This window comes from Salmo salar, chromosome ssa02 (genome assembly GCF_905237065.1).
Source record: "Salmo salar chromosome ssa02, Ssal_v3.1, whole genome shotgun sequence".
In the NCBI taxonomy this organism is placed as follows: domain Eukaryota; kingdom Metazoa; phylum Chordata; class Actinopteri; order Salmoniformes; family Salmonidae; genus Salmo; species Salmo salar.
The window spans coordinates 24,375,926-24,401,050 of record NC_059443.1 but is presented as its reverse complement, the minus strand read 5'-3'; the positions used below and the strand labels follow the sequence as shown (position 1 = coordinate 24,401,050).

Here is a 25,125-nt window from a genome sequence, read left to right as displayed (position 1 = left end):
CCACACTCTCGTCCTCACAAGACCGTACTCAAGAGAGCGTCCTCGGAGAGTGCTCTCAGAGCATGAGAGTGTTGAGCACGGTAGTATGCATATTGAAAAACACCCTGTATGTTATATGTTCTATATGACATATCAGTATGGGATGCCAGTTTGACTGAACCATTAGGATTCAGCTGTTCTCTCCCACCAACACTTTAATGTATATATTACATACCTAAATCTGTATCACACACATCATTAATCATCCTGCTGTATCGTATATGCTACAGTGCCCCTTGACTTATTCCACATTTTGTTGTTACAGCCTGAATTGAAAATGTATTAAATAAAACAAAATCTCACCCATCTACACACAATACCCCATAATGACAGTGAAAACATATTTGTAGACATTTTTTAAACTTTATTGAAAATGAAATACAGAAATATCTAATTTACATAAGTATTCACACCCCTGAGTCAATACTTTGTAGAAGCACATTTGGCAGCGTTTACAACTGTGTCTTTTTGGGTATGTCTCTAAGAGCTTTGCACACCCGGAATGTACAATATTTGTACATTATACTTTTTTTATTATTCAAGCGCTGTCAAGATCATTATTGTTCATTGCTAGACAGCCATTTTCAAGTCTTGCCGTAGATCTTCAAGCCAATTTAAGTCAAAACATAACTAGGCCACTCAGGAACATTCAATGTCGTCTTGGTAAGCAACTCCAGTGTAGATTTGGCCTTGTGTTTTAGGTTATTGTCCTGTCTGTTGGAAAGCAGACTGAACCAGGTTTTCCTATAGGATTTTACCTGTGCTTAGCTCTATTCTGTTTCTTTTTATCCTAAAAATCTCCCTAGTCCTTGCTGATGACAAGCATACCCATAACATGATGCAGCCAACACCATGCTTGAACATATGAAGAGTGGTACTTAGTGATGTGTTGTGTTGGATTTGCCCCAAACATAATGCTTTGTATTTAGGACAAAAAGTTAATTTCATGTTTTGCAGTATTACAAACAGGATGCATGTTTTGGAATATTTTTATTCTGTACAGGCTTCCTTCTTCTCACTCTGTCATTTAGGTTGTCTTATCTCAGTAACTGTTTTAAAATCCCCATTGACCTCATGGTGAAATCCCTGAGCAGTTTCCTTCCTCTCTGGCAACTGAGTGACTAGTTGCATTGATACACCTTCCAAAGTGTTATTAATAACTTCACCATGCTCAAAGGGATATTCAGCATCTGCTTTTATTATTTGTACACATCTACCAATTGGAGCCCTTCTTTACGAGGCATTGAAAACATTCCTGGTCTTTGTGGTTGAATCTGTGTTTGAAATTCATTACTTGATTGAGGGACCTTACAGATAATTGTATATGTGGGGTACAGAGATAGGGTAGTTATTCAAAAATCTAATTAACCACTTATTGAACGAGAAATGAGTACATGCAACTTATTATGCGATTTGTTAAGCACATGTTTACTCCTGAACTTATTTAGGTTTGCCATAAAAAAGGGGTTGAATACTTATTGACTCAAGATATTTCAGCTCCAATTTTCTAAAATCTTCTAGAAACAAAATTATATTTAGCCACTATGAGGTATTGTGTGTAGACCAGTGACACAAAATCTCAATTTAATCAATTTTAAATTCAGGATGTAACACAACATAATTGCAAAAAAGTTAAGGTAATGCCACTGTCACGCTGGTATAAAGGATTTGGAGAAAGGCGCAGGAATCACAATAGGGATTTTTAATACACCCAAAACAAACACGTATACAAAAACACTGGGCTGTACCCAAACAAAAGAGCGAGGGTAAACCTCGTTGAACGACACGGGACGATACCCGCAATACACAATATATATAGAACACATCATAACAGCTTCACCAACGCATAGGTACTCACACCACCAACGGACATGGGAACAATAACCGACAAAGACAGAGGGAACAGAGGGCACATATATAACATAATTATCAGGGGAAATGGGAACCAGGTGTGTGTAATCAGACAAGACAGTCCGGGGTTGATGATAATGAATCCCATTCAGTGAAGCCTAGAAAGCCGGTGACGTAAACCTCCGGTACTGGTGAACAGAATGATCAGCAGTACCGGGGGGATTCGTGACAGCCACGTTAACGGTTATCAGTGAGTAGGTCCATTTTGGAGCCGATGAGAGAGAGGCCTTATGATTAGTGACTGAGAAACACATGCAGGCACGCTCATACACATGTTCACACATAGGGAGAGATAGTAGAGACAGGATGCCCTGTGGGTGTTCAGATGCTGTTTGAGAGAGAGGGATGAAAGCAGGAAAGTCTGAGCAGTAGGCAGGCAGGGGGAATGAAAAACTCAGTTTGATGTCCAGAATACGACAGTAGCTATGGAGACAACAAGGGAAAGAGAGAAAAATAAAAAGTAACGAGAGAAGAAAAGAAAGGGTTGAGGAGGGGATCCTGCTGGTTCCTTTCATAATGAGGGACTCCCGCTCCTGCTGTGTGTGTGTGTGTGCGGCGTGTGTGTGTGTGTGTGTGTGTGTGTGTGTGTGTGTGTGTGTGTGTGTGTGTGTGTGTGTGTGTGTATGCGTGTGTGTGCGTAAGCCAATGCTATGTTAGGATTTAGTCAGATGTACTCCCATTAACTGTTTAACACAGTATGTATGAAGGACTGTACCATGGAAAGCTTAAAACACTAAGCTCAATTGAGCTCCTGTACCATTGTGCATTATTTAACTAGGGGATTTGTGTTATCAATGTGACTTCCAGTATGGGCCTATGTCTTTGTGGAAGCTCTACTCTAGTTGGTCTAGCACCACTCGTGGAGCTTATGTTGCTCATCAATAGTGAATGCTTAGTGTGTGTGTGTGTGTGTGTGTGTGTGTGTGTGTGTGTGTGTGTGTGTGTGTGTGTGTGCTCCATGTCAGTCAGAGTGTCTGTGGGTCACAGTTGGAGCGTCTAGTTCCCATCTGTCCCCCCCCCCCCCCCCACACACACACCACACACACACTTTCTCTTTGTTTTCTGTAAATCGTATTATCTACCCCACGTCAGTTAATGGGACCCCCATGCAGCTAACCCCCCCACTTCCCCTCCCACATACACACCCCACCCACTCGCACAGACAGACCCCACTCCCCTCGCACACACACTAAAAAACACCCACGCACACCCCTCGCCCTCCAAAACACACACACACAACACTCTCTCTCTCTTTTGAGCTCCTGCTGTGGGATCAGATTGGTTGAAGGAGTCACTAATTACTCCATAATTGCCCCTCTCTGTCTGCCCAGCTGCCTCATGGGAAAAACACAAGGGTTAAACTACATTGATCAGACCAGACCAGACTGTATTTGGCCTGGCAGAGAGAGAGAATCCACAAGGGTTAAACTACATTGATCAGACCAGACCGGACTGTATTTGGCCTGGCAGAGAGAGAGAATCCACTGGGCACAGACGTCAGTTCAACGTCTAGTATTGATTTACATTTGGTTGAGTTATCAACTACCGTGAATTCAACTTGAAATCAAGAACAAATGCCACCCTGTCATTGGATTTAGGTGGAAAGTTGAAAAGAAGAAAAAAAATCCCTTATATCAATAACTTTTTTTGCAAATCCAATCATTTTCCCACGTTGATTCAAAGTCATCAAATATATATTTTTGTTGCTGAAATGAAGTGGAAACAATGTTGATTCAACCAGTTTTTGCCCAGTGGGAAGGAGAGGTAATAGGAATGGAGGGACTTGGGGGTGGGGTTGGAGAAGGCCATAAAGACAGAGAGTAAAGAGAGAAGAGAGACAGGAGAGAGGAAGTGACCGACAGACATGCTGGCTAGGTGTGACAGTCCCAAGCTCACATAGACACTACCTGTGTATTCTTCCCATGACAATCAATCCTACTCTTCTAGACACTAATATCTACTGAAGAGCATAGCGTAAGGGTTCCTGATGTATCTACTTCATGTGCTCATTCATTCTCTCTCGCTTCGTCAGGAGCGTTGTTGGTGTTGGCTCATACATAGCGTTATTTTAGTCTACTTCCCCCTTCAAACCCTTGTCATAGCATGAGACCAGGGTTGCCAAATACGTTTTTATCTATTTCTACACTCTTCAGCCAACAACATGAGAGAGGGAGGGGAGCGAGAGAGAGGGAGGGGAGCGAGAGAGAGGGAGGAGAGCGAGAGAGAGGGAGGGGAGCGAGAGAGAGAGAGGGAGGGGAGAGAAAGAGAGAGAGGGAGGAGAAAGGGAGGGGAGAGAGAGAAGGAGAGAGAGGAAGGGGAGAGAAAAAGAGGGAGGGGAGCGAGAGAATGAGGAAGTGAAAAAAGGTCAAATGGAAAGTGATAGAAGTGGAGAGGTTTTGGGATGAGCGAGGGAGAGAGAGAGAAAGAGATCTCTTCTGAGAATTTCTAAAATGGATTGACCACTGACCTGCAGTGTGTGGGTCACATTGGTTCTTGGTGTCTGACCCTGGAGGAATCTCTCACACACAAACTGCAACGTAACTCTCTCTCTCTCTCTCTCTCTCTCACTCACACACAAAATGTTTTTTTTTCTTTATGTTATGTCGTATTTGTGCATCTCTGAGCGATGTTCTATCGATTCCAGGGGTTATTTCTAGGTGATTCTTCCTTTAATTTTAACTCCTCTCTCTGTCTCTCTAAAACACCAACACCATCCTTTCATCCCCATATCTCTTCTTATTACCACTTCCAAACAGGAGCCATATTCCCAACACTCCACCCACACACCCAACTAGCTTTTCCCACAGGCTAATTCTGATATGAATTGAAAATAGTTTGCCCAAATCTGGTCCTGTCCAAGTTCACTGCACACTACACTACATCAGCAGTGTTCCTGCAGTATTTATCTCTCTAGTGTATTCTCTCTTTACACACACACACACAGTAAATACACTGTATGTGAACACGCGTTCCTCCACTCTCTGTGGAAAAGCCCATTCCCCCTCAGGAGACTGAAAAGATTTGGCATGGGTTCTCAGATCCTCAGAGCATCCTGACTGGTTGCATCACCACCTGGTATGGCAACTGCTCAGCCAAAGGGTAGTGTGTACGGCCCAGTGCATTACTGGGGCCAAGCTTCCTGCTTTCCAGGACCTCTATACCAGGCGGTGTCATAGGAAGGCCCTAAAAATTGCCAAAGACTCCAGCCACCCTAGTCATCGACTGTTATCTCTGCTACCACACGGCAAGCGGTACCGGAGCGCCAAGTCTATGTCCAAAAGGTTTCTTAACAGGTTCCACCCCCAAGCCATAAGACTCCTGAACAGCTAATCAGATGGCTACCTGGACTATTTGCATTGACCCCCCCCTTTACGCTGCTGCTACTCTCTGTTTATTATCTATGTATTGTCACTTTACCTCTACCTACATGTACATATTACCTCAATTACCTCGACTAACCTGTACTCCCGCACATTGACTCTGTACCAGTACCCCCTGTATATAGCCTCGCCACTGTTCCTCTTTAATTATTAGTTATTTTTCTATTTTCTTCTTTTTAATATATATTTTTTTACTTTAGTTTATTTAGTAAATACTTCAACACTTATTTTTCTTCAAACTGTATTGTTGGGCTTGTATATGGCGCATGTGACAAATACCATTTGATTTGATGAAATGGTATTTTGCAGTCATGTTGTAAGGGCTGTCTTCAGGAATGGACCAAAATGCAGCGGAGTTAGTATTCATCTTTCAATTTAATTAGAAAGAACACTATAACAAACAAACAAAACAAGGAAACTGACAGCCAACAGTCCTGTCAGGTGCAAACACACTAAACAAGAAACAATTACCCACAAACCCCAGTGACAAACAACTCCTACATATGTTACTCCCAATCAGGAACAACGATTCCCAGCTGTTCCTGATCAGGAGTCACAAGACACACACCAGACTGCCACGTCCTGACCCCCAAACTACTACACCAGCTCCATCTGCTGGTCAGGACGTGACAGTACCCCCCCCTCAAGGTGCAGACCCCGGAATGCACCTAACCACAACAACAAAAAACCACCAACAAACAAAATCCCCAACAAAACCCTAAAACAGTAACCCTAAACAATAAGGGAGGGAAGGGAGGGTGGCTGCCGTCAACGACGGCACTGTGCTACACCCTCCCTCCCCAACCCACCCATCCTGGAGGCGGCTCAGGCTCTGGCCGTTCCAGGCAGTCTGGGCAGTCTGGCAGCTCGGGACAGTCTGGGTAGTCCGGCCGCTCCGGACAGTCTGGGCAGTCCGGCCGCTCCGGACAGTTCAGGGCAGTCCGGCCGCTCCGGACAGTTCAGGGCAGTCCGGCCGCTCCGGCAGTTCAGGGCAGTCCGGCCGCTCCGGCAGTTCAGGGCAGTCCGGCCGCTCCGGCAGTTCAGCGCAGTCCGGCCACTCCGGCAGTTCAGCGCAGTCCGGCCACTCCGGCAGTTCAGCGCAGTCCGGCCACTCCGGCAGTTCAGCGCAGTCCGGCCACTCCGGCAGTTCAGTGCAGTCCGGCCACTCCGGAAGTTCAGCGCAGTCCGGCCACTCCGGCAGTTCAGCGCAGTCTGACCTCTCTGGCGACTGTTGACTGGCGGGCAGCTCTGACGACTGTTGACTGGCGGGCAGCTCTGACGACTGTTGACTGGCGGGCAGCTCTGACGACGACTGTTGACTGGCGGGCAGCTCTGACGACGACTGTTGACTGGCGGGCAGCTCTGACGACGACTGTTGACTGGCGGGCAGCTCTGACGACGACTGTTGACTGGCGGGCAGCTCTGACGACGACTGTTGACTGGCGGGCAGCTCTGACGACGACTGTTGACTGGCGAGGCTGGGTTGCTGGTACTGGGCGTACCAGATTGCGAACACGCACCTCCATGCTAGTGCGGGGAGCTGGTCTGGGGCTCCATTCTTGCCCCGCAAAACTCCCCTTGTGCCCCCCCCTAAAAATTTCTTGGGGGTGCCTCCCGGTCTCCCTTACCTCGCCAGCCTTCTTCCGCTGCTTGGTCCTTTGTTGGTGGGTAATTCTGTAAGGGCTGTCTTCAGGAATGGACCAAAATGCAGCGGAGTTAGTATTCATCTTTCAATTTAATTAGAAAGAACACTATAACAAACAAACAAACAAACAAACAAACAAACAAACAAACAAACAAACAAACAAACAAAACAAGGAAACTGACAGCCAACAGTCCTGTCAGGTGCAAACACACTAAACAAGAAACAATTACCCACAAACCCCAGTGACAAACAACTCCTACATATGTGACTCCCAATCAGGAACAACAATTCCCAGCTGTTCCTGATCAGGAGTCACAAGACACACACCAGACTGCCACGTCCTGACCCCCAAACTACTACACCAGCTCCATCGCTGGTCAGGACGTGACACGTGTGTAAGTGTATCCAGTAAAGATCTCCCCTGACCTATTATGTAAGGCTGTCAGTGTGTGTATGTCTTCTACATAGTATGGAATACTACAGCGTAGGGTCAACTGTACCATACTGAACAGGCCTGATCCTGTTAGCACACAGTCTACATGTCATTAGAAATAGTAGCAGATTCATTGTAGTGATACTTGTCACTTTAGCTAGTGACCACAACATCACACACGGCTATGAATGCCAAGGCCTAATAGTATATGGAGGTTTTTATTAGACATAGACGGCACTGAATGAATCCCAAATGGATATTAATGTAGCCTCTTCTATTGTAGCCTGATCTCCCAGACTACTGTTACTGCATGCTGTGGAGCAGAGTGGAGAATGGTAGCAGTGAGAGACCTCCCCACTGTTACTGCATGTTGTGGAGCAGAGTGGAGAATGGTAGCAGTGAGAGACCTCCCCACTGTTACTGTCTGCTGGGGAGCAGAGTGGAGAATGGTAGCAGTGAGAGACCTCCCCACTGTTACTGCCTGCTGTGGAGCAGAGTGGAGAATGGTAGCAGTGAGAGACCTCCCCACTGTTACTGCATTCTGTGGGTAGCAGAGTGGAGAATGGTAGCAGTGAGAGACCTCCCCACTGTTACTGCATGTTGTGGAGCGGAGTGGAGAATGGTAGCAGTGAGAGACCTCCCCACTGTTACTGCATGTTGTGGAGCGGAGTGGAGAATGGTAGCAGTGAGAGACCTCCCCACTGTTACTGTCTGCTGGGTAGTAGAGTGGAGAATGGTAGCAGGGAGAGACCTCCCCACTGTTACTGCCTGCTGTGGAGCAGAGTGGAGAATGGTAGCAGTGAGAGACCTCCCCACTGTTACTGTCTGCTGGGTAGTAGAGTGGAGAATGGTAGCAGTGAGAGACCTCCCCACTGTTACTGCATGCTGTGGAGCAGAGTGGAGAATGGTAGCAGTGAGAGACCTCCCCACTGTTACTGCATTTTGTGGAGCGGAGTGGAGAATGGTAGCAGTGAGAGACCTCCCCACTGTTACTGCATGTTGTGGAGCGGAGTGGAGAATGGTAGCAGTGAGAGACCTCCCCACTGTTACTGTCTGCTGGGTAGTAGAGTGGAGAATGGTAGCAGTGAGAGACCTCCCCACTGTTACTGTCTGCTGGGTAGTAGAGTGGAGAATGGTAGCAGGGAGAGACCTCCCCACTGTTACTGTCTGCTGGGTAGCAGAGTGGAGAATGGTAGCAGGGAGAGACCTCCCCACTGTTACTGTCTGCTGGGTAGTAGAGTGGAGAATGGTAGCAGGGAGAGACCTCCCCACTGTTACTGCATGCTGTGGAGCAGAGTGGAGAATGGTAGCAGTGAGAGACCTCCCCACTGTTACTGCCTGCTGTGGAGCAGAGTGGAGAATGGTAGCAGTGAGAGACCTCCCCACTGTTACTGTCTGCTGGGTAGTAGAGTGGAGAATGGTAGCAGTGAGAGACCTCCCCACTGTTACTGCATGCTGTGGAGCAGAGTGGAGAATGGTAGCAGTGAGAGACCTCCCCACTGTTACTGCCTGCTGTGGAGCAGAGTGGAGAATGGTAGCAGTGAGAGACCTCCCCACTGTTACTGCATGTTGTGGAGCGGAGTGGAGAATGGTAGCAGTGAGAGACCTCCCCACTGTTACTGCATGTTGTGGAGCGGAGTGGAGAATGGTAGCAGTGAGAGACCTCCCCACTGTTACTGCATTTTGTGGAGCGGAGTGGAGAATGGTAGCAGTGAGAGACCTCCCCACTGTTACTGCATTTTGTGGAGCGGAGTGGAGAATGGTAGCAGTGAGAGACCTCCCCACTGTTACTGTCTGCTGGGGAGCAGAGTGGAGAATGGTAGCAGTGAGAGACCTCCCCACTGTTACTGTATGCTGGGGAGCGGAGTGGAGAATGGTAGCAGTGAGAGACCTCCCCACTGTTACTGTCTGCTGGGGAGCAGAGTGGAGAATGGTAGCAGTGAGAGACCTCCCCACTGTTACTGTATGCTGGGGAGCAGAGTGGAGAATGTTAGCAGGGAGAGGGGTGAGACCTCCCCACTGTTACTGCATGCTGGGTAGTAGAGTGGAGAATGTTAGCAGGGAGAGGGGTGAGACCTCCCCACTGTTCTCACTTTCACTGTTCACTATCCCCCCAGGAACCATTCTCTCTCTCTCTCTCTCTCTCTCTCTCTCTCTCTCTCTCTCTCTCTCTCTCTCTCCCCTTCTCTCATTGATATCTAAGACTGTGTGCATCCTAATGTTCCAGTTGAATGTAGTCTCCACTGAGCTGCCTGCCAGAAAGGCCACTCTATTCCTTCTGACTGAGAGTGTCCTTCTATATTCTACCCATTGTGTTCTACTCTGTCCTCAATAAACCGTCTGTCAGGCTGTTTGTTCATTACTAGGAAAATGACCAATCTTCATTTCATACGCAACAGTACAGTCGTTTTCATACATGGAGATTTGCACCTGACAAGGCCTTGTGTGGTCCATGAAGATGTACCTCTGGGAATGGCACAATCCCAGCATGACGTGTTGTCCCTGTACCTTGTTTAGAAAGACACTGTTTTTCTCAGTGTGGTTTTGTGTCTCTCAGTGAGTATAAGGTGTGTTTGGGGTTAGTCACAGACTGTTGCCTCTTGCTGTTGTCTGTCTGTTTGTTTATCTGTGTGTGTTATCTGTCTGGGACATCACAGGAAAGGTGTGCTCCAGCACTGATAAAGACCTGCCTGGACGCCACTCAGCTGTCTTAGCTTTTTTACCTTTCTTTTGAAACGATCAGAAGCTCAGGGCTTTATGCAAACACAGACACATGCACACACACACGCATACACACACATCTGTAGGCTTAATTTAATTACAGGAGCTGGTAGGTTCAGTTAAAGGACGGACAATCTGGACTCAACTCCACAGCTGGAATTCACACCCATCAATTTATCTCCCTCCATCCTTTTCCTCCCTCTCATCAATCACTCCCTCCTTCTTCCCCTTGCCCTGACTGGTCCCGGGTGTGTGTGTGTGTGTGTGTGTGTGTGTGTGTGTGTGTGTGTGTGTGTGTGTGTGTGTGTGTGTGTGTGTGTGTGTGTGTGTGTGTGTGTGTGTGTGTGTGTGTGTGTGTGTGTGTGTGTGTGTGTGTGTGTGTGTGTGTGTGTGTTTATTACGTAACATGCCATACACACATCTTTGGTATGGAGCGTTGAACAGTGTGTGGCATGTGTATGTAACGTTACACCCTTTGGTGGCCCCCTTGCCTTTCCCATCAGCAAACATTCTCTCATCTTATGCTGTTCGTTGAGCTTTCCTTTTTTGTTTTACACTCGTTTTTATAGAATAATAGGTATTTGACATAAAAATGTGTGTATTTAAACTCAACATAATAATGTGAAAGTGCCTCAATAACTAATTATCACCTCTCTCTCTCTCTCTCTCTCTCTCTCTCTCTTTCTCTCCCTCTCTCTCTTTCTCTCCCTCTCTCTCTTTCCCTCCCTCCCTCCCTCTCTCTCTGTCTCCCTCTCCCTCTCTCTGCCTGTCTCTCTCTGCAGTGTGCTGGGCTGTCGTGACAGTGACAGTGACTCCCAAGGTGGAGGTGATCAAGGGAGAGTCAGCCAGTCTGCCCTGCACCTTCAAAATCCCTCCCTCCCCGAACAACATCGTAGAGTGGTTCATTGTAAGTCTCCTACTACTTTACTCCTGGCTTCCCACATTAAAAAAATACTACAGTCTAAAAAATACTACAGTTTACTATATAATACTACAGTGCTTACTATAGAATTCAGTAGTAAACTGTAGCATACTGTAGAATACTAACTACACAAATCAAATCAAATTGTATTTGTCACATGTGCCGAATACAACAGGTGTAGATCTTATCCTGAAATGCTTACTTACAAGCCCTTAACCAACAATACAGTTCAAGAAATAGAGTTAAGAAAATATTTACAAACAAAAACTAAAGTAACAAATAAAATATAATAAAAATGTACACAATAAAATTACATAACAATAACGAGGCTATATACAGAGGGTACCGGTACGGGGTACAGGTTAGTCGAGGTCATTTGTACATGTAGGTAGTGTCACGCCCTGACCTTGGAGATCCTTTATTCTCTATTTTGGTTAGGTCGGGGTGTGACTAGGGTGGGCATTCTAGTTTCTTTATTTCTAGGTTGGCTTGGTATGGTTCCCAATCAGAGGCAGCTGTCTATCGTTGTCTCTGATTGGGGATCATATTTGGGCAGCTTTTTTCCCACCTGTTGGTTGTGGGATCTTGTTTGTGTATAGTTGCCTTGAGCACTGCATAGCTTCACGTTCGTTTTGTTCTTTATTGTTATTTTTTGCTGGTTCACGTAATAAAGATGATGAACCCAAACCACGCTGCATTTTGGTCCGATTCTTACAACAACAGCCGTGACAGGTAGGGGTAAAGTGATACAATGTAAGTGTAAAGTGATACAATTCCCCTCCCCATATCCAAATTTGTGCACCCTTAATTGAGAAACCTACATGCCAAGTATAGACCATCATTTTGTGTTCCATACATGGAGAAAGCCTCCACTTCTACAGTGGTTCCTCCTTTAAAAGTTGCGTCATACTGCGGCACACCTTGCGTGCTGCTGCAGCATTCTGTGGCACGTCATTTCATTCTCAGCCATTTCTTCTGTTACTGCAAGTTATTGCTAGTTTGACCACCAGAGGGCATCTTTGAGAAGCATTTGATAGTATTCTGTATTGACATTACCAGAGAATTTAAAACCTTTTTTGTAATAACATAGTATATGGGATTGATTTTAAGAAATTTGGCTTAGTTCATTTGATTAATATTATGGTGTTTCTATTCAGAGAAAAACGAAAAACGAAACCCTCAGGGGCGATGTACAACATGATGGTTGGGAGTAGGCTACAGGATTGGAGGATTCTAAATTGTTTGCCTTCATTAGACAACTTTGTTCCAATAGTTCTGTAAATCAGTGGGAATAAATATCACTGATTTACAGAACTATTGGAACAAAGTTGTCTAATGAGGCAAACAATTTAGAATCCTCCAAACTTGTAGCCTACTCCCAATCGTCATGTTGTACATTGCCATATTTTCCATCCTAATTGAAACCCTGAGGGTTTCGTTTTTCACCATAATATTAATCAAATTAATTAAGCAAGTACCAGTCAAAGGTTTGGACACACCTATTCATTCCAGGATTTTTATTTTTACTATTTTCTACATTGTAGAATAATAGTGAAGACATCACAACTATGAAATAACACTGGTCTCCCGCGTGCCCTGCATTCTGTAGTACAGACATGGCCTGCTCTCCCTTATGTAAGGAATTAGGCACTTTCCCATGTTTACTACAGTATGTATTGTAGACTGCACAGTAGCCTAATAAACAGTTAATAAAATAATGATAAAAATATGAAGTGCCTAATTCCTTACATAAGGGAGAGCAGGCCATGTCTGTACTACAGAATGAGAGATATCTTCAGTATTATTCTACAATGTAGAAAATAGTAAAAATATAGAAAAATCCTGGAATGAGTAGCTGTGTCCAAACTTTTGACTGGTACAGTGGGGGGGAAAAGTATTTGATCCCCTGGTGATTTTGTACGTTTGCCCACTGATAAAGAAAGGATCAGTCTATAATTTTAATGGTAGGTTTATTTGAACAGTGAGAAACAGAATAACAAAAAAAATATCCAGAAAAACGCATGTCAAAAATGTTATAAATTGATTTGCATTTTAATGAGGGAAATAAGTATTTGACACCCTCTCAATCAGAAAGATTTCTGGCTCCCAGGTGTCTTTTATACAGGTAACGTGCTGAGATTAGGAGCACACTCTTAAAGGGAGTGCTCCTAACCACAGCTTGGTACCTGTAAAAAAGACACCTGTCCACAGAAGCAATCAATCAATCATATTCCAAACTCTCCACCATGGCCAAGACCAAAGAGCTCTCCAAGGATGTCAGGGACAAGATTGTAGACCTACACAAGGCTGGAATGGGCTACAAGACCATCGCCTAGCAGCTTGGTGAGAAGGTGACAACATTTGGTGCGATTATTCGCAAATGGAAGAAACACAAAAGAACTGTCAATATCCCTCGGCCTGGGGCTTCATGCAAGATCTCACCTCGTGGGGTTGCAATGATCGTGAGAACGGTGAGGAATCAGCCCAGAACTACACGGGAGGATCTTGTCAATGATCTCAAGGCAGCTGGGACCATAGTCACCAAGAAAACAATTGGTAACACACTACGCCGTGAAGGACTGAAATCCTGCAGCGCCTGCAAGGTCCCACTGCTCAAGAATACATATACATGCCCGTCTGAAGTTTGCCAATGAACATCTGAATGATTCAGAGGACAACTGGTGAAAATGTTGTGGTCAGATGAGACCAAAATTGAGCTCTTTGGCATCAACTCAACTCGCCGTGTTTGGAGGAGGAGGAATGCTGCCTATGACCCCAAGAACACCATCTCCACCGTCAAACATGGAGGTGGAAACATTATGCTTTGGGGGTGTTTTTCTGCTAAGGGGACAGGACAACTTCACAGCATCAAAGGGACGATGGACGGGGCCATGTACCGTCAAATCTTGGGTGAGAACCTCCTTCCCTCAGCCAGGGCATTGAAAATGGGTCGTGGATGGGTATTCCAGCATGACAATGACCCAAAACACACGGCCAAGGCAACAAAGGAGTGGCTCAAGAAGAAGCACATTAAGGTCCTGGAGTGGCCTAGACAGTCTCCAGACCTTAATCCCATAGAAAATCTGTGGAGGGAGCTGAAGGTTCGAGTTGCCAAACGTCAGCCTCGAAACCTTAATGACTTGGAGAAGATCTGCAAAGAGGAGTGGGACAAAATCCCTCCTGAGATGTGTGCAAACCTGGTGGCCAACTACAAGAAACGTCTGACCTCTGTGATTGCCAACAAGGGTTTTGCCACCAAGTACTAAGTCATGTTTTGCAGAGGGGTCAAATACTTATTTCCCTCATTAAAATGCAAATCATTTTATAACATTTTTCACATGCTTTTTTCTGGATTCTTTTGTTGTTATTCTGTCTCTCACTGTTCAAATAAACCTACCATTAAAATTATAGACTGATCATTTCTTTGTAAGTGGGCAAACGTACAAAATCAGCAGGGGATCAAATACATTTTCCCCCCACAAAACAAGTTTTAATGACTCCAACCTAAGTATATGTAATCTTCCGACTTCAACTGTATGTGGGATGATACATTTTTGACCAGTTGCAATTGTAAGTGGGCCTAGTAAAAAAAATCCTATTTCAATTAGGCTGTTCAGCCTCATAGCCTACCTCAGCCAGTTAAGTTATTTTATATAGGTCTAGGCTCCGAAGAAATATACTCCAATTAAGCCCTCTTGTTGTTTGTAAAGTCAAAATTCAAAAAGGCACTCGCACATCTGAGCTATCTTTTTTGCAGGTGCATGGCAACAGCCGGATAAGATGAGGAAAAAGGAGAAGGAACGCGCACACTGTTCTGATCCTATCACTGATCTTTAATAAGCTTTATGTATCAGCCTCACGGCCTTCATCAGAGCTTTTGTGAGTTTTTTAAATTAGCACCCTTATGTAGACCTAGCCCTACCCACATCCGTTCCACGCATGGAAAGGGGTTGGAGGCGAAGGAAAAACAAATAAGTGCTACCAAATATAACAATATGCATTTCATAAATTTTCAAATAAGGTGTGTACATAAAACGTATTAAACACGTCTGTAAAACCACAATGAGGACATCGACCTACCAAGCAAGTTTTCATAAATCATTGGGTACAGTGTAAGAAAAACGTCCGAGTAATCTGAAATAGGGGAATAATTCATGTTCAAATTTACAACATAACATACATAGGCATTTCAACATTAAGTCCTTTAGGAAATAATGTCTGGAGGGTGAAAATCCCAAAACATTCTGGCTGATTTTCTTTTGTGGCTGGCAGTTGGCATGGACCAATTTATCGCGTAAATAAAACATGCCAGTGTTTCTTGACCGCATCTCCCACTTTTCGCGAGTTCAAAGTATACGTCGTCGTGAACATTACAGAGTGTTCTTTAGCTCTAGTGGGTCTTTTTTGTAGCAGTTCATCTCGTGTTTTCCCCAATGCCAAATTAAGAGCTTCATCCACACATTGTGGAGAATAGCCTCTTCTTAGAAACCTATTGCGCATCTCCGCTGCTTTTTCTAGATAGTCCTGAAAATGATTTGTTGCAAGTTGGGAGGAGGGGGGGTTTCACACCTAGCTCAAGTTGAGGAGGGGAGGGGGGGGTTCCACACCTAGCTCAAGTTGAGGAGGGGAGGGGGGTTCCACACCTAGCTCAAGTTGAGGAGGGAAGGGGGGTTCCACACCTAGCTCAAGTTGAGGAGGGAAGGGGGGTTCCACACCTAGCTCAAGTTGAGGAGGGGAGGGGGGGTTCCACACCTAGCTCAAGTTGAGGAGGGGAGGGGGGGTTCCACACCTAGCTCAAGTTGAGGAGGGAAGGGGGGGTTCCACACCTAGCTCAAGTTGAGGAGGGGAGGGGGGGTTCCACACCTAGCTCAAGTTGGGGAGGAGGGGGGGTTTCACACCTAGCTCAAGTTGAGGAGGAGGGGGGGTTCCACACCTAGCTTGGCAATTATACAATTCTTTCATAAAGGTTGGATAGTCTGTTGTTCAGCTAATAGCCCATCCTGCTATGCTTGTGAAAAAAGAATAATAATACTTTCTTCCCTTTCCACGTTAAATATTCCAATTGATAAAGTGTTTTTAGCCACAATCGACTCCTACCCCAATTAATACATTTGGACACAGTCGATAGCATGCTGGACTTCGGGCTAGAATGTTTAGAGTTTGAATCCTGCTCCCTGCTTGCTATAATGAATGAGTTTGATACACCTGGTATTGAATATGGCTGAAAAAAACTTGCTAAATAGCGATTTTCGTAAATTAACTTTATGACAAAAAAATATGCACAATCAATTGTCTCTACATTAACTAACATATTCCTCTCAATTGTAAATGTTTTGCTTGACTCATTATGACGTTATAACTACATACATTTGCTTCCCCATAATGTTTTGTCAGCCATCTTTGCTGAAGTCACCAGGGACAGGTGGCCCACATCAAATTTGCATTGGAACCACTCGATATGATTGGTCATATAAAAACCTTGGGACCCAAATGCATAATGAGTGCTCTCCCTTGTGGTGGTCTGGAGCAATGAAGCCATGACGCTGGGTACCTCTAAGTCCCGCGATGCAAGCTCGCAACTTTTAAAGGAGGAACCACTGTATGTCAAAGATAATAAAACAAAAGCACTATAGTAAACACCACAGTAATGTTCGTGAAAACACTACAGCATATACTACAGTATACTACAATCCGCAAAACACTACATTAATTACTATAGTGTATATACTACAGTTTTCTTTTACTACAGTATTTATACTATAGTTAACTGTAAATACGACAGTATACTACAGAATTTACTACAGACTTTTGTCCGCAAAAACACTATAGGGAATGCTACAGTAAATACCACAAAAACACTGCAGTGAATACTATAGTATTTATACAGTATTTTTTTGTTGTATTTTTTCATGTGGAGTTGGTGCACTTTGGCCTAATATCGTTTGACACCCTGTGTTTGGCAGAACCACTGAAAAAGCTTTTCCCTCATCAATCTACACACAATATCCCATAATGACAAAGCGAAAACAGTTTTTTAGACATTTTTGCTAATTTGCTATAAAACAGAAATACCTTATTTACCTAAGTATTCAGACCCTTTGCTATGAGACTCGAAATTTTGCTCAGGTGCATTCTGTTTCAATTGATTGTCATTGAGATGTTTCTACAACTTGATTGGAGTCCACCTGTGTTAAATTCAATTGATTGGACATGATTTGGAAAGGCACACACCTGTCTATATAAGGTCCCACAGTTGACAGTGCATGTCAGAGCAAAAACCAATCCATGAGGTCGAAGGAATTGTCCGTAGAGATCCGAGACAGGATTGTGTCGAGGCACAGACCTGGGGAAGGGTACCAAAAACTTTCTGCAGCATTGAAGGTCCCCAAGAACACAGTGGCCATCATTCTTAAATGGAAGAATTTTGGAACCACCAAGACTCTTCCTAGAGCTGGCCGCCCAGCTGAGCAATCAGGGGAGAAGCGCCTTGGTCAGGAAGGTGACTAAGAACCCGATGGTCACTCTGACATAGCTCCAGAGTTTCTCTGTGGAGATGAGTGAATCTTCCAGAAGAACAACCATCACTGCTGCACTCACCAATCAGGCAGATTGGCCAGACGGAAGCCACTCTGCTTTGAGTTTACCAAAAGGCAGCTAAAGGACTGGACTCTCAGACCATGAGAAACAAGATTCTCTGGTCTGATGAAACCAAGATTGAACTCTTTGGCCTGAATGCCAAGCATCATATCTGTAGGTGAAGTGTGGTGGTGGCAGCATCATGCTGTGGGGACTGAGAGACTAGTCAGGATCAAGGGAAAGATGAACGGAGAAAAGTACAAAGAGATCCTTGATTAAAACCTCAGACTGGGGCGAAGGTTCACCTTCCAGCAGGTCGATGACCCTACGCACACAGCCAAGACAATGCAGGAGTGGCTTCGGGACAAGTCTCTGAATGTCCTTGAGCAGCCCAGTCAGAGCCCGGACATGAACCCGATCAAACATCTCTGGAGAGACCTGAAAATAGCTCTGCAGCAAGGCTCCCCTTTCAACCTGACAGAGCTTAAGAGGATCTGCTGTCACGCCCTGACCATAGAGAGCCCTCGGGGTTCTCTATGGTGTTTTAGGTCAGGGCGTGACTAGGGGGGTTTCTAGGTATTACATTTCTATGTTGGTGTGTGTGTATGGTTCCCAATTAGAGGCAGCTGAATATCGTTACCTCTAATTGGGGATCATACTTAGTGTGTCCTTTTTCCCACCTGCTATGTGGGATATTGTTTTGTATGAGTGCCTATGTGCGCTACGTATTTCACGATCGTTATATCTTTGTTGTTTTGGAAGTTTCACTATCACTAAAATGTGGAACTCTACTCACGCTGCGCCTTGGTCCAATTATGCATACGACGGTCGTGACATCTGCAGAGAAGAATGGGAGAAAGCTTTTTCATTATGGGGTATTGTGTGTAGATTGATAAGGGGAAAAAAGATTAAATCCATTTTAGAATAAGGTTATAATGTAACAAAATGCGGAAAAAGTCAAGGGGTCTGAATACTTTCCTAAGGCACTCTACATATCTCTGTGAAGTGTCTGTGTTGTTTTTTGAACTTGTGAAAAACAAATTCCTCTCTGGCCATCTACCCCTTCCCCTCTCTCCTCTTCCCCTCTCTCCTCTTCCCCTCTCTCCTCTTCCCCTCTCTCCCCTTCTCCTCTCTCCTCTTCCCCTCTCTCCTCTTCCCCTCTCTCCCCTTCCCCTCTCTCCCCTTCCCCTCTCCCCCTCTCTCCTCTTCCCCTCTCGCCACCCTGATTGTTTTTCATCTAATTTATTTTCTTTACTCTCTCTAATCTCCCTCTTCTCTCTCCCTCCCCTCTCTCTTTCCCTCTCCTTCCTATCCCCCTCTCTCCTCTTCCCCTCACCAGGAGGAGGGTGGCACTAGGAAGCGTGTTGCGTTCCGCTCCGTGTTGGGCGGCGAGGGGAAGAGTGATGAGGGGACACGTCTGTCTGATAGAGTGACCATGGGAAGGGACTTCTCTCTGACCATCTCCCCCGTGGCGGTGGAGGACCAGCTGCCCTTCTACTGCCAGGTCACTGCTGGCCCTGCCGGGGTCGGAGAGGCCATCACACAGCTCAAAGTCTTCTGTGAGTTACTGACCGCTGACCTTTAGAGTGACCCTACTGTGACCTTTAGAGTGACCCTACTGTGACCTTTTAGAGTGACCCTATTGTGATCTTTAGTGACAATGCGGTCTTCGCTGTATGGGATGCCGTCTGGATTTTGACTGTCAGGATGAGAGTGTGTGTGTTGTGTGTGCTAGATGAGAGTGTGTGTGTTGTGTGCTAGATGAGAGTGTGTGTGTTGTGTGTGCTAGATGAGAGTGTGTGTGTTGTGTGTGCTAGATGAGAGTGTGTGTATTGTGTGTGCTGGATGAGAGTGTGTGTGTTGTGTGCTAGATGAGAGTGTGTGTGTTGTGTGTGCTAGATGAGAGTGTGTGTGTTGTGTGTGCTGGATGAGTGTGTGTGTGTTGTGTTTGCTAGATGAGAGTGTGTGTGTGTTGTGTGCTGGATGAGAGTGTGTGTGTTGTGTTTGCTAGATGAGAGTGTGTGTGTTGTGTGTGCTGGATGAGAGTGTGTGTGTTGTGTGTGCTGGATGAAAGTGTGTGTGTTGTGTGTATGTGTGAGTGTGAGTGTCTAAATCAACGCTTAACATATAAACTTAGTGAATGAACAATATAATTTTGCATTGCAGAGTGTTGTCAATAATGAACATTATACATTAACTCAATACTGAGTAGAACAACATAGAATGATTCAGATAATAAATGGGCGTGAAAGTAAAACTCTTTCTTGCACCTTAACATTTCATCTTTGTAAGAAATCTAGATAATTATTATTAATTTTTTTCTTTGAGAGAAAACTATCTCTAATAAGCTGCCCGGAGGTCAATTAGTCCTATGAACATCACACTTGACACAATTTATTAATAGTTCAATTGCATCTGTCATGTCTAATAGATGTCATCTTAATGGCCGTCCAGAATTCTCCTGAATTATCGCCATGGCGATGAGAGCTGACCCCAGACCAGGTCGTTGTGTCCTTGTCACCCTCTGCAACCCCAACACATTAGCAATCCTATTCCTAGTGTTAAAATACACCAGGAAATAAAATGTTTGGAGTTGGCCCAATATCAATAAATATCATTCTTTTGGGTTGGGCCAATGAGGGTAGAGGGTGAATGGTGTTGCCCTCACGTCACCCCGCTCCTCCGCTCTCTCCACTGGCTTCCAGTTAAAGCTCGCATCCGCTACAAGACCATGGTGCTTGCCTACGGAGCCGTGAGGGGAACGGCACCTCCGTACCTTCAGGCTCTGATCAGTCCCTACACCCAAACGAGGGCACTGCGCTCATCCACCTCTGGCCTGCTGGCCCCCCTACCTCTGAGGAAGCACAGTTCCCGCTCAGCCCAGTCAAAACTGTTCGCTGCTCTGGCACCCCAATGGTGGAACAAGCTCCCTCACGACGCCAGGACAGCGGAGTCAATCACCACCTTCCGGAGACACCTGAAACCCCTCCTCTTTAAGGAATAGGATAAAGTAATCCTTCTAACCCCCCCCCCCCTAAAAGATTTAAATGCACTATTGTAAAGTGGTTGTTCCACTGGATATCATAAGGTGAATGCACCAATTTGTAAGTCGCTCTGGATAAGAGCGTCTGCTAAATGACTTAAATGTAATGTAAATGTAAGAATTGAGTGACACTTCAATGACGGCCTACCCCGGCCAAACCTGGACGACGCTGGGCCAATTGTGCGCCGCCCTATGGGACACCCAATCACGGCCAGATGTGATACAGCCTGGATTATAAAGAGTACCTTAATGGAGCACTGATACAATTAATTAAGACAAGTCAAATACCTGACTATAGACTTTAACAGGCCACTCAGGACTGTTCCCTAAAGTACTGTATCTCCTCTTTGTCTGCCTTCCTCTCCCAACTGAATAGGAGCAGTTTTTAATGACTCCCTATAAGGGCTGAGGGATAGCCTGAGTGTTCTGAAGCAATGGGCTTCCCTAGGGAGGTTTACACTACAGCAGCATGTATAATGGTCTGAGCAGAAAGGGAAACAGTGATACACTACTGACACCATATATCCTGCCTCCATTTCCCTCAGCTGTGTGTGTGTGCATGTGTGTGCACGTGTGTGGGTGTGCGTGCACGTGTGGGTGTGTGTGTGTGTGTGTGTGTGTGTGTGTGGTGGGTGGGTGTGTGTGTGTGTGTGTGTATGTGTGTGCGTGCACGTGTGTGTGTGGGGGTGGGTGTGTGTGTGCGTGCGTGCGTGCATCCATGCATGCTACTTCCCTCTCTATGATGTCCAACTTGCTTTCTTTCATTTCCATGTGGAAACTGACACCCATGTTAAACAATGTGTTACATTTCTGCCAGTTCTAGTCAGCAAACAGACACCTGGAGAACAATGAGGAGCAAAGCAGAGGAGAGAGAGTAATATAGAAAGAGGAGTGAAGGGAGAGGAATTAGGAAGAGTTAGGGAGGTGAGAGAGAGAAAGATGGAGGGAGGAAAGAGAGAAAGAACGATAGAGGGAGGAGAGAGAGAGATAGAGGGAGATGTGAGATAGAGGGAGATGATGGAGCGAGGGAGATAGAGGGAAGTGTGAGAGAGAAAGGTGTTGGCAGGAGAGAAAGAAAGATAGAGGGTGGTGAGAGATAGAAAGCGCAAACCACTGCTTTTAATCAGGGCAAGGCGACCGGAAACATGACCGAATACAAACAGTGTAGCTATTCCCTCCACAAGGCAATCAAACAAGCTAAGCGTCAGTATAGAGACAAAGTAGAGTCACAATTCAACGGCTCAGACACGAGAGGTATGTGGCAGGGTCTACAGTCAATCACGGACTACAAAAAGAAAACCAGCCCCGTCACAGACCCCGATGTCTTGCTCCCAGACAAACTAAACAGCTTCTTTGCTCGCTTTGAGGACAATACAGTGCCACCGACACGACCCGCTACCAAAACCTGCTGGCTCTCCTTCACCGCAGCCAACGTGAGTAAAGCATTTAAACGTCTTAAACCTCGCAAGGCTGCTGGCCCAGACGGCATCCCTAGCCGCATCCTCAGAGCATGCACAGACCAGCTGGCTGGAGTGGTTACGAACATATTCAATCAATCCTTATCCCAGTCTGCTGTTCCCACATGCTTCAAGAGGGCCACCACTGTTCCAGTTCCCAAGAAATCTAAGGTAACTGAGCGAAATGACTATCGCCCCGTAGCACTCACCTCCGTCATCATGAAGGGCTTTGAGAGACTAGTCAAGGATCATATCACCTCCACCCTACCTGACACCCTAGACCCACTCCAATTTGCTTACCGCCCCAATAGGTCCACAGACGACGCAATCGCAATCACACTGCACACTGCCCTAGCCCATCTGGACAAGAGGAATACCTATCTAAGAATGCTGTTCATCGACTACAGCTCAGCATTTAACACCATTGTACCCTCCAAACTCGTCATTAAGCTCGAGACCCTGGGTCTCGACCCCGCCCTACAACTGGGTCCTGGACTTCCTGACGGGCCGCCCCCAGGTGGTGAGGGTAGGAAACAACATCTTCACCCCGCTGATCCTCAACACTGGGGCCCCACAAGGCTGCGTTCTCAGCCCTCTCCTGTACTCCCTGTTTACCCATGACTGCGTGGCCATGCACGCCTTCAACTCAATCATCAAGTTTGCAGACGACACTACAGTGGTAGGCTTGATTACCAACAACGACGAGACGGCCTACAGGGAGGAGGTGAGGGCCCTCGGAGTGTGGTGTCAGGAAAATAACCTCACACTCAACGTCAACAAAACAAAGGAGATGATCGTGGACTTCAGGAAACAGCAGAGGGAGCACCCCCCTATCCACATCAACGGGACAGTAGTGGAGAGGGTGGAGAGTTTTAAGTTCCTCGGCGTACACATCACGGACAAACTGAAATGGTCCACCCACACAGACAGCGTGGTGAAGAAGGTGCAGCAGCGCCTCTTCAACCTCAGGAGGCTGAAGAAATTCAGCTTGTCACCAAAAACACTCACAAACTTTTACAGATGCACAATCGAGAGCATCCTGTCGGGCTGTATCACCGCCTGGTACGGCAGCTGCTCCGCCCATAACCGGAAGGCTCTCCAGAGGGTAGAGAGGTCTGCAAAATGCATCACCAGGGGCAAACTACCTGTCCTCCAGGACACCTACACCACCCGATGTCACAGGAAGGCCAAAAAGATCATCAAGGACAGCAACCACCCGAGCCACTGCCTGTTCACCCCGCTAAAATCCAGAAGGCGGTGTCAGTACAGGGGCATCAAAGCTGGGACTGAGAGACTGAAAAACAGTTTCTATCTCAAGGCCATCAGACTGTTAAACAGCCATCACTAACATTGAGTGGCTGCTGCCAACATACTGACTCAATCTCTAGCCACTTTAATAATTAAAAATTGGATGTAATAAATGTATCACTAGTCACTTTAAACTATGCCACTTTATATAATGTTTACATACCCTAAATTACTCATCTCATATGTATATACTGTACTCTATACCATCTACTGCATCTTGCCTATGCCGTTCGGCCATCACTCATCCATATATATTTTTATGTACATATTATTATTCATTCCTTTACACTTGTGTGTATAAGGTAATTGTTGTGAAATTGTTAGGTTAGATTACTCGTTGGATATTACTGCATGGTCGGAACTAGAAGCAGAAGCATTTCGCTACACTTGCATTAACATTTGCTAACCATGTGTATGTGACCAATAAAATTTGATTTGATTTGAGAAAGATAGAGAAATATGGAGAGATGTGAGAGAGAGAAAGACAGATGGGGAGGAGAGGAAGATGGAGGGAGTACAGGGGGAGAAAGATGGAGGGAGCAGAGAGAGAAAAAAATAGAGGGAGGTGAGAGAGAAAGATAGAGGGAAGTGAGATAGAGAAAGATAGAGGGAGGTAAAAGACAGAAATATAGAGGGAGCAGAGACAGAGAAAGATAGAGGGAGGTAAGAGAGAGAAAGATAGAGGGAGCAGAGACAAAGATAGAGGGAGGTAAGAGAGAGAAAGATAGAGGGAGCAGAGAGAGAAAGATAGATGGAGAAGAGAGAAAGATAGAGGGAGAAGAAAGAAAGATAGAGAGAAAGAGAGCGGGAGGTGAGAGAAAGATAGAGGGGGGTAAGAGAGAGAAATATAGAGGGAGCAGAGAGAGAAAGATAGAGGGAGAAGAGAGAAAGAGAGTGGGAGGTGAGAGAAAGATAGAGGGAGGTAAGAGAGGGAAAGATAGAGGGAGGAGAGAGAAAGATAGAGGGAGGTAAGAGAGCAAAAGATAGAGGGAGGAGAGAGAAAGATAGAGGGAGGAGAGAGAAAGATAGAGGGAGGTGAGAGAGAGAAAGTTATAGGGATGTGAGGGAGGTAAGAGAGAGAAAGATAGAGGGAGGAGAGAGAAAGATAGAGGGAGAAGAGAGAGAAAGATAGAGGGAGCAGAGAGAGAAAGATAGAGGGAGAAGAGAGAAAGATAGAGGGGGTGAGGGAGAGAGAACGACAGAGGGAGGTGTGAGAGAGAAAGATGGAGGGAGGCGAGAGAGAGAGAGAAAGAAAACAGGGAGGTGAGTGAGAGAAAGATTTCGGGAGATTAGAGTGAGAGAGAAAGATGGGTAGAGGGAGAAAGATGGAGGGAGGAGAGAGAGAAAGATAGAGGGAGAAGAGAGAGAGAAAGATAGAGGGAGCAGAGAGAGAGAAAGATAGAGGGAGGTGAGAGAGAGAGAGAAAGTTATAGGGATGTGAGAGAGAAAGATAGAGGGAGGTAAGATAAAGACATAGGGAGATGAGAGAGAGATATATGGAAAGAGAGAGACAAATAGAGGGAGGTGAGTGAGAGAAAAATAGAGGGAGGTAAAATACAGAAATAGAGGGAAGTGAGAGAGAGAAAGATAGAGGGAGGTGAGATAAAGACATAGGGAGATGAGAGATAGATGGAGAGAGGAGAGAGAGACAAATAGAGGGAGGTGAGTGAGTGAGAGAAAGATAGAGGGA

The 25,125-nt window shown here is 45.6% G+C and overlaps 1 protein-coding gene across 2 annotated transcripts in view; it reads left to right on the top strand.

Annotated features, from left to right (window-relative positions):
* Positions 1 to 25,125, top strand: part of bcam (basal cell adhesion molecule (Lutheran blood group)) — a 99,025-nt gene that overhangs the window by 50,356 nt on the left and 23,544 nt on the right. For both annotated transcript variants that reach the window (XM_045713016.1, XM_045713017.1), the window contains exons 2-3: positions 10,912 to 11,036; positions 18,967 to 19,186. In XM_045713016.1, the coding sequence (XP_045568972.1) occupies positions 10,912 to 11,036; positions 18,967 to 19,186 (345 nt within the window). The remainder of the gene's footprint in view (positions 1 to 10,911; positions 11,037 to 18,966; positions 19,187 to 25,125) is intronic.